Below are 9,982 nucleotides of genomic sequence, written 5' to 3' on the forward strand. Positions count from 1 at the left end.
CCTCTGTTTGTCAGAGGGTGGAGATGGATGGCAGGAGAGAGATCACTTGATCATTATCTGTTAGGTTCACTCCCTCTGGGGCACCTGGCATTGGCCACTGTCGGTAGACAGGATACTGGGCTAGATGGACCTTTGGTCTGACCCAGTACAGCCGTTCTTATGTTCTATGTTCTAAGATCGGCTTCATCTGGCCCTGCAGTTTCCACCTGCATTATTCATGGTAAGGGCTGTCACTCGAGAATTGGGGTTTTTAGTCCCTTACGATGTTACAGCACGGTACATAGTAACTGAACAGCTTTGGACAATTGCCACCTGGGGGTATGTGAAACCAATGAGCAACCATCGCTGACTCAGATGAGAGTGCCAATTGGTTCTGAAATTGGTTCTCGAAACATGGCTTGTAGTTCGGGGCACACTCATATGGAAACACCTTTGTTTTGCAGCAGGAAAATAAAAATGATTCGCCTCTGAAAGCGAAGCTCCGTGTCTGAGCACTCGCTGCTGGAAAATGAGGCGTTAGATAACCCTGTTGCTGGGTCGAAGCCGATCAGCGATGCAGACTCCCATCAGTTCCATGGGAGTGGTTGAGTTCAGTGAGCGTTTAACAAGTTCATTTCAACACCTGCCTGCCAGGAATGTCAAAACCATTAAGGCGCTCAACTGATCACTTCACTTCCAGGCAACCCAGCCCAGATCCCAAAGGATAAAAGGGGCAAGGCTCCGGTGGGGTGTTCACCAGAAGGCACCGCTTGCCGACTCTGCTCCTTTCCCGCAGCAGCGCTGATATCTCCCGCCACGATGAGCTGGCAATCCGGCAGCATCCGAAGTGGAGGTGGGAGCAAGGGCTTCAGTACAGTCTCTGCTGTGGTTCCAAGTAGCCACAGAGCCAGCTTCAGTTCGGTTTCCGTGTCAAGAGGCGGCGGAGGTTTCGGAAGGCTCAGCGGCGGAGGCAGTTTTGGCAGCCGGAGCCTCTATAACCTAGGGGGCACTAAGAAAATTTCCATCGGTGGTGGGAGCAACCTCCGGAGTGGATTTGGGGGTGGAGCTGGTGGTGGCTTCGGTCTTGGCGGCGGAGGTCATGGTGGCGGATCAAGCTTTGGTGGGGGAGCTGGCGGTGGTGGGCTCAGTATTGGTGGTGGAGCCGCTGGGAGTGGATTTGGCTTTGGTGGCAGTGGGCTTGGTTTTGGTGGCGGGGGAGGCTTTGGTGGAGGTAGAAGTCCAGCAGGATTTGGGGGTGGCAATTTACCTGGCATGGGTACCATCCAAGAAGTGACCGTCAACCAAAGTCTCCTGGCGCCACTGAACCTGGAGATTGACCCGAACATCCAACAGGTGCGAAAAGAGGAGAAGGAGCAGATTAAGAGTCTCAACAACAAATTTGCTTCTTTCATTGACAAGGTGAGAGTTTATCAGAAACTACGGTGATGGGAGTGCTGTGGAAAAAGGCAGATAGGTGGAAAGGAATGGAAAAGGCATGTTTTCATATTTGGATATCTACAAAAACCCATGAGTTAATAAGTCTCTCACCCGGCAAGTGTTTCCTCTTTGCACTGATTGATTCAAATCTTCCAGTAAATGAACGTGCTTCTAAATAGCTACGCGAATCCAGATTTCTCAGTGGTTAACATTGGAAACTGAACAGACCAGGGTCTTGATTTGCTCCACCCCACCCCCAAACGCACACAGAAAGAGGGGAAACATGAAATATAGATTGCAAAATCCACAACTATTTCATTAATATTTGTAATCCCTTTTTGGGACACAATTTGAAATGTCAGTGAAACATGGTGTTCATCTCTAATTGGGGCATTTCCTCTAACTCTCACCTTTCTGCTAATGCTTGACCACAAGCTGAATCAATTTTCTCTCAGTCACTATTTAGGTATAACTCCATGTTTCTATATTGAGGTCCTTACTTGGGTTTACTCAGGAAAATGCCATTAAATGGAGTACACCTGAGTCCAGACTGAGCCCAAATGAAGGAAAACTGGAGTAAGCCAATACTTAGCGACAGAAGAAGTTAAATATCATTACACCACTTACAAAGATGGGGAAACTGAGGCACAGAAGTCACACAGATGGTCGGCGATAGGAATAAAACCCAGATATTTCAAGTCCCAGTCTATATTGTCCTAGCTAGTACATCAGCCTACCTCAGGAACTGAGCTGGTCAATGGGAGATTTGCTTGGCTAAAGACTACGTTAATGTGAGAGACCCTGAGGATTTGGCCCATTGTTTTCGAGAAAATGTAGGGGTTAATTTAATATGTCCTCTCTTGCCCCCTGAACTGCCAAGTTACTGAATTTCAGGTGTCAACATGTTTGCGAATATCTTCCATTAAATATCTTCTGCCTGTTGGGTTTCAGGTCCGCTTCCTGGAGCAGCAGAACAAGGTGCTTGAGACCAAGTGGACCCTGTTGCAGGATCAGGGTCAGAAATCCAATTCCAACAAGAATAACCTTGAACCCCTCTTTGAGTCTTATATCAACAACCTGAGGAAGCAGCTGAACAACCTATTAAATGAAAGAGGGCGGATGGAGGGAGAACTGAAGAACACGCAGGACCTTGTAGAGGATTTTAAGAACAAGTAAGTGAATGTTTAATGGAAGGACATTGAGCTGATCTGTACTGAGTTATACACTCTACAGTCATTCCAGTTTGGAAGGTGGGTATCAGATCCTGGCTGTACAGTAGCTTTGTTGCGATTAGGGCTAGTTGATAAAAATTAGATGGAACAGTTTTCTGTTGGAAAAGGCAGTGAAAAAGTTTCATGGGAACATGTTGATTTTGACGAAATGTTCAATGGAAAAGCGTTAAAATGAATTGTTTTGACTCTTGTTTCATGCTGATAATGTTGAAATGTTTCATTTGGACTTTACTGTTTTGTTTCATTTTGTATTAACTTTTATTCATAGATTCATAGATTCTAGGACTGGAAGGGACCTCGAGAGGTCATTGAGTCCAGTCCCCTGCCCGCATGGCAGGACCAAATACTGTCTAGACCATCCCTGATAGACATTTATCTAACCTACTCTTAAATATCTCCAGAGATGGAGATTCCACAACCTCCCTAGGCAATTTATTCCAGTGTTTAACCACCCTGACAGTTAGGAACTTTTTCCTAATGTCCAACCTAGACCTCCCTTGCTGCAGTTTAAGCCCATTCTACCATCATTATGGTAGAATGATTTGAACTATATATTATAGTTCACATTTTACACACGTATTTAACATAATAATATCATATTTTAACATCATCTGCACAAAACAATCTGATATTACTGGAAGACAATGTTTCACATTAAAATTTTTCAGAATTTCCACAGTGAGAAAAATGTCAAAATTCCAACTTTCTGTTCTGATTCAGAGTGACAACAAATTTGGAAATGTCTGAATTTCCCCCAGAGGGGAAATTCCATTCTCCAACCAGTTGAAGTTGTGATACATTTTTTTCATGCTTACAGCAGGCATGACCAACACACATGGCCCAAATCTTAAGCCTGCACATGTGAGTTTGTTAGGGACAAAAACCCAAGAGATGGAGCATGTTTGCTGAGGAGATATATGGAACACCGTGTGAGTCTAGTAACTGGCATACATAGAATGTTTATGAGTTTTCCACTGCTCCAAACAAATGCATTCGTTCCATTAGTTTAATCAGCAGAGGCTCATGCGTTAAGATCTGGTGTTCAATCCTTGCACATGACATTCCAGCCGCATCCCTGCTGTTGCAAGGGAAATTAAAACATCTCGCAAGCTTATAGAGCACAGCTTTACAGCGTGGATGTGGAAAGAGAGAGGAGGTGAGACCATAGATTCATAGATTCTAGGACGGGAAGGGACCTCGAGAGGTCATCGAGTCCAGTCCCCTGCCCTCATGGCAGGACCAAATACTGTCTAGCGTTGACCAACAGGGTCAACGCCGGTGGGCCATGAACACACACAGAGATGGAGCTGCATCCAGATGTGAATCTGAGTTCTGTAACAGACTGGACCTTGAAAGTCCCCCCGCCAAAATTTTAGAGAGGTTGAAAATATGGATCATGTTGAGAAGCTAAATTTTGAAGCGAAAGCCAATCGCTAGCCTGGACTGCAGCTAATGCAGATAGTGTCTGGAAAGATTTCCTTTTTTCTAAACATCTATCTTCCCGTTTTGAAGCCAAAAATTCAAAGAATCAGCATGACCAAAGGAAGTGCATTTTGTAAAAAGCATTACCCTAAATTTCAGTAGAAACCATACAAGAAAGGTGGCCGGGTTAATCTTAGAAACAGGCATTTGCAAATGGGAGCTCAGGCAAGAAATTCTTGCCTTCCTGCCTCTCCTATTCCATGAACAAGGTCTAGCGCTGCCTCCCCTCTATCCCTACAGATACGAAGACGAAATCAACAGGCGCACAGCCGCGGAGAATGAGTTTGTGGTGCTCAAGAAGGTGAGCCGTGCTAAGATCGATTACAATTTTCATCCTGTTTGCGGTATCGAAGGCTGAGATTTTCAAAGGCGCCTAAGAGAGCTGGTGTCCTAATCCAATTGAAAGGCCTCCTTGGCCCTACAAGGTTCAATTGTCCCACTAAGTCTTCCAAGGGGGTTGGCGGTAGCAACTTTTCCCCACTCCCACCCCCCTGACACTACACTAGAGCTGGCCTGGACCTGGCAGAATGCCAGCATTTCTGAAGGGTAAGGGAGGGATTGTGAGCAGACCCCAAAATATTACCTCCATGCTTTACGCCCTCCCTATCTTTGGCCCAGAATGCTTCAGAGTTCTTCCCCTATAAGCTCTATGCACCTCCTAGCTGAGCTTTGTCCTTTAAAAGTCAGCAGTGCAATGAAGTGTCTCTATCAACTTCCCCAGCCCACACAGACCCGGAAAGGCCGCTTGAGCTTCACCCCTAGGCAATCCTTGGCTTCTTTTCTGTGCCAGCCGAGGCCGCTAGGCTGCAGTTGTGACTGTGCTTGCTGTTTCTCAGGACGTGGATGCCGCCTATATGAGCAAGATAGACCTGGAGGCCAAGGTGGATGCGCTGATGGATGAGATCAACTTCCTCAGAACCCTCTATGACGCGGTATTGCTTCTTCTCATGGCGTCTTCGCTAGGAAATTAAATACAGCCTATGTTCATGAGCAGGCTTAACGTGGAGGGAATCAAGACCACCACAGAAGGCAGTTTTGTCCAACGGATAGGGCATTGGGCTAGCATTCGGTAGACCTGGGTTCTGTTCCTAGCTTTGCCACTTAGCTGCTGTGTAATCTTGGAGTCATGTCATTTCATTGCTGTTTTGTCTACTTTTATAATAAGGTCTTCGGGGCCAGGTCTATCTCATTCTGTGTTGATACGGTGCCTGACTCAATGGGGCCCTGACCTTGGCTGAAACCTCTACATGCGACTGCAATATTAATAAAAACACATGCCTTTTTATTGTACAAGAGAATAATCTTTAGGATTTCTAAGTACATAATTCCTGTACTACTTAGGGCTACTGCAGTGACTCCGTGCCACTCAGATTTACACTTCTCAGACTCCTAGACTGTCAAAGTTCACATTCCCTGAGTGGTTTTGAATAATACCAATTTCCAGTGTGCTCCTGTCTCTGTGTTCGGCTTAAATAAAAATGCTAGAGTCCAGATTCTGATCTCAGTTGCCCCTTTGTAAATCCGGAGTAACCTCATTGATTTATGTGGAGTCACTCTGGATTGACACAGGTGTGGAGTCACTTTGGATTTACACGGATTTACACTGGAATCTGGACCTAAACTTCTAAAGATAGTGAACTCGTTTTTGATGTGCTACACCACTGTCAATCCAGAGCAGCTCCACTGACACACAAATGGACTTTCTCCTGATTTGCACCTGGGTACATGGAAGGAGAATCAGGTACAGCATTTTTAAAGGCAGATGGTGGCTATCGGGACATTTCTGCACTAGAGGTGACTCAGGCGCCCATGTACTTCTGCAGGAACTGGCCCAGCTGAATGCCCAGGTGTCTGACACCTCCGTCATCCTGTCGATGGACAACAACCGAGACCTGGACCTTAGCAGCATCGTGAACGAAGTCAAAGCTCAATACGAGGACATTGCTAACAGGAGCCGAGCCGAGGCCGAGTCATGGTATCAGAACAAGGTGAGTGGATCTATAAACGGAGGACCCCGGATTCTTCTCTGGGTGTTCAATTCTTTTAAAACAGTGCCCAGAGCTATGCCGTTATTGCCGCCCAAATGAGTGGCTGCTTAGTTGAAGTGCATGGCTGGGCATTAGGTTGTATTTTTTTCCCCCTCTTGTTTCTGAATATTAGTTCGAGGAGCTGCGAGCCACTGCTGGGAAACACGGCGATGACCTGCGGAACACAAAGGGAGAAATCTCAGAGCTCAACCGGCTGACCCAGAGATTACGAGCCGAGATTGAGAATGCAAGGAACCAGGTAGGAACGGCTCTCACTAGAGACGGGAGAAGACAGAACCACCTGCTCCTGTCACCCAGTTTCCTGCCCCCCGCCCCACTCTGTCGGCTGCAGCACTGTGAGGATGTATAGCCACACCAGCTGCAGTCAGTAGAGGGCGACATGTCACACGTAAGTAGTTTCCTTCCACCCAGCAGAGGGCAGTGGTGTGCATGCGTGCTCACACACATACGTATCAGCCTTCTCTCCACTGCACTAAATCATTCTTGCTAAGCCAGAGACTCAGCCCTCACAATAGTTTGTACGCCGCAGAGATGGCCATAGCTCAAAACGCTCCAGCACAAGACTTATCAGCAGTAAATATAAATCAGTCACCACCCTCTGACTGGATATTGTGCCTCAGTAGCATAGGCCAGATTAGTGGTCATGATGATGCAGAAAACAGCTGCAATGAACATAAGAATGGCCCTACTGGGTCAGACCAAGGGTCCATCTAGCCCAGTGTCCTGTCTTCCAACAGTGGCCAGTGCCAGGTGCCCTAGAGGGAATGAACAGAACAGGGAATCATCAAGTGATCCACCCCCTGTCGCCCATTCCCAGCTTCTGGCAAACAGAGGCTACGGAACTGTACAGGCCAGTCACTCCCCTGGTGCTAATAGCAGCAAGGAGTCAGCTCTCTGCCTGTGAATTCTGCACTGTTAAAGAAGAGTGGGAAAACACAGAGAGAAATGGCTGGTAATTAAAAGGAAGCCAACTCCCTTCCCCTGCAGTGTGCCACTCTGCAGACGGCGATCGCGGACTCCGAGGAGCGTGGCGAGCTGGCGCTCAAAGATGCCAGGATGAAGGTGGCCGAGCTGGAGGATGCCCTGCAGAAGGCCAAGCAGGACATGACGCGCCAGCTGCGGGAGTACCAGGAGCTGATGAACGTCAAGCTGGCCCTGGATATCGAGATCGCCACCTACCGGAAGCTGCTGGAGGGAGAGGAGAGCAGGTGGGTGCAAGATAAGGAGAGTGATCATAATGCTTCTGACTCATTGAGATCCAGCACTCTTCATCTACAGCTCTCAAAGCACTTTTCAATGGGGGGAGGGGAGTATCTTTATCCCTATTCTACAGACAGGGAGACTGAGGCACCGAGAGTAAATTGAGGTACACACAGTGGTGAGTTTAATATAAATTCCTAGATAGAGAGATAGTAATGTATGCACATAGAGAGAGAGAGAGAGAAAGTTCTATATGCAGACTGATATAGCAATTCAGAATAACGTAGATAGACAGAGGAGTGTATATGGAGGATGGATGGATAGATGTGTATGTGTGGGGATAGCTAGATACTTCCTTTCCCAAGGTTACCTAGCAAGCCACCGGCAGAGCTAGAATAGAACCCAAGTCACTTTATTACTTGTATTGAAGTCGCACCTAAAGGCACCAATCCGCGATCAAGAGCCCATTGGGCTAGGTGGTTGACAGTCCCTGCCCCAAAGAGGTTACAAAGTCCTTGCACAGGACAGGAGACAAGAGGTGGATACAACAAACATATGGAGGAGGGACCACAGGGAGCAGCATCTCCTGACTCTCAGCCCAGCACGCTGAGTGGCTAATCTTTTGCAAAATGACCATGGGTCTGTTGGGGGCTGGGTTCCCTATTCAAGAAGGATGGATGGTACATTGGTTAGTCTAGCCTGCAATTTAGGAGAATCTGGTCTGGTTCCCTGCTTTTACTGCACCCTGCTCCTGTGGTGTTGAGCAGTTCACTTAGGGCCAGATTTTAAAAGGTATTTAGGCTCCACGGACAGAAACAGACTAGCCTCCTAGGAAAAACATGAAAACAGATGGTCTCGATGGACTAGATGAATATGATGGTCCCTTCTGGCCTTTTAGTCAATGAGTCTTTGAAGATCTTAGCACTGCAAGGTTGCAAATGTGCCAGAAAATGCAGCTGTGATAAACTTCCTCCCGTATTTACAGCATGTCGATCTTAAAAGCCGAACTCCTCCATGTGACTTTTACCTTCCTTTTGTCTGCCTTCCCCCACAGGCTGAGCGGAGAGGGCGTCATCCCCGTCAGCTACTGTGAGTATCTCTCTCCTGTCGGGAGCAGCGTCTGGGCTTATGTAACCCGTGCTAGGCGAGTGTGAAGTATCAGGGGGTAGCCGTGTTAGTCTGTATCTACAAAAACAACAAGGAGTCTGGTGGCACCTTAAAGACTAACAGATTTATTTGGGCATAAGCTTTCGTGGGTAAAAACCTCACTTCTTCAGATGCATAGAGTGAAAGTTACAGATGCAGGCATTATATACTGACACATGGAGAGCAGGGAGTTACTTCGCAAGTGGAGAACCAGTGTTGACAGGGCCAATTCAATCAGGGTGGATGTAGTCCACTCCCAGTAATGGATGAGGAGGTGTCTATTCCAGGAGAGGAAAAGCTGCTTCTGTAATGAGCCAGCCACTAGGCGAGTGTGGGTATTTGCTCCCTCTATGGCTGGCCCACATAAGCTATTAAAGGGTCTGCTCCTCTTGCTAGTTACAGGGTCTATCCCCAGCTCATTTAGACACCTACGGTCTATTGATTTCAATGGGGCGTGAGTGCCTAACTATCTTTGAGGCTCTGCGGCCTAGTCTTTTATCTCCGGTGGCAGAGGCCCATGCTTTTAGTGCCAGAGGTCCCAGGTTCAATCCCCAATTGTGGGCCCAGTAGGTAGGGTTGCCAACTTTGGTTGGATGAATTCCTGGAGGTTTCATCACATGAGGTAACCTTTAATTAAAGATTCCTCTTTAATTCCTGGAGACCCCAGGACAATGCTGGAGGGTCGGCAACCCTACCAGTAGGGCCAGTTAACAGTCCATGTTTCACTGGAACCGAGCCCCTGATTCAACCGGGTGTCTGACCAGGCTGTGGTTTTCTTGCAGCGGTGGTCAGCTCTAGCGCTGGAGTTGGTGGCGGAGCTGGTTTAGGAGGAGGATTTGGCGGCTTTAGCTCAGCAGGAGGCGGAGGAGGATTCGGCTATGGAGGTGGAAGTGGTCTCGGTCTCGGAGGCGGAGGGTTCGGCTTTGGAAGCGGCGGCGGCTTCGGAGGGGGCAGTGGCTTTGGCTATGCAGGTGGCAGCGGGCTGAGCGTCGGAGGAGGAAATTTCAGCACCGGAAGCGGGAAAGGCACTGGGGTGGGAACCAGCGTGGGCGTGAAAATTGTCTCCAAAACCTCTTCCAGCAAAAAGACCATTAAAAGTTAAGCTTGAGGAATTCCCCACAGCTCAAGTCATAGATAGACCACCCCCCCACCTACGTATAATTGCCTCTTGATACTACCCCCCGTGGCAACAATCCATCACTTTGGCAAGAAAACCCCTGTAGCATCTTGAATTCCTTCAGCCCCCCCCCCTTTATAATTCTAGTGTGAATGACAATGATGCGCCTGTTTCTTTGGCTCCTGGCATAGTAGTTCTTAAGCACTGGGGTCCTAATTCAGGAAAGCTGTTAAGCATGTGCTCAAGTTAAGCGGGTGCTTAAGCATTTTCTAAAAGGGACTTAAACCTATGTTTAAAAGTTAAGTCTCTGCTTAAGTGAACAGGGGCCTTTGTTGTATTCC

General features: G+C 47.6%; 1 protein-coding gene across 1 annotated transcript; it reads left to right on the plus strand.

Annotated features, from left to right (window-relative positions):
- Nucleotides 1-798: 798 nt before the first annotated feature.
- Nucleotides 799-9,626, plus strand: LOC135891770 (keratin, type II cytoskeletal 5-like). Its single transcript, XM_065419434.1, has 9 exons — nucleotides 799-1,398; nucleotides 2,368-2,588; nucleotides 4,371-4,431; nucleotides 4,967-5,062; nucleotides 5,954-6,118; nucleotides 6,291-6,416; nucleotides 7,166-7,386; nucleotides 8,433-8,467; nucleotides 9,307-9,626. Exons 1-9 carry the CDS (start codon nucleotides 799-801, stop codon nucleotides 9,624-9,626), a joined length of 1,845 nt encoding a protein of 614 aa, XP_065275506.1.
- Nucleotides 9,627-9,982: the final 356 nt, after the last annotated feature.

The sequence above is a fragment of the Emys orbicularis genome, chromosome 19 (assembly GCF_028017835.1).
Source record: "Emys orbicularis isolate rEmyOrb1 chromosome 19, rEmyOrb1.hap1, whole genome shotgun sequence".
NCBI classification, from domain to species: Eukaryota; Metazoa; Chordata; order Testudines; family Emydidae; genus Emys; species Emys orbicularis.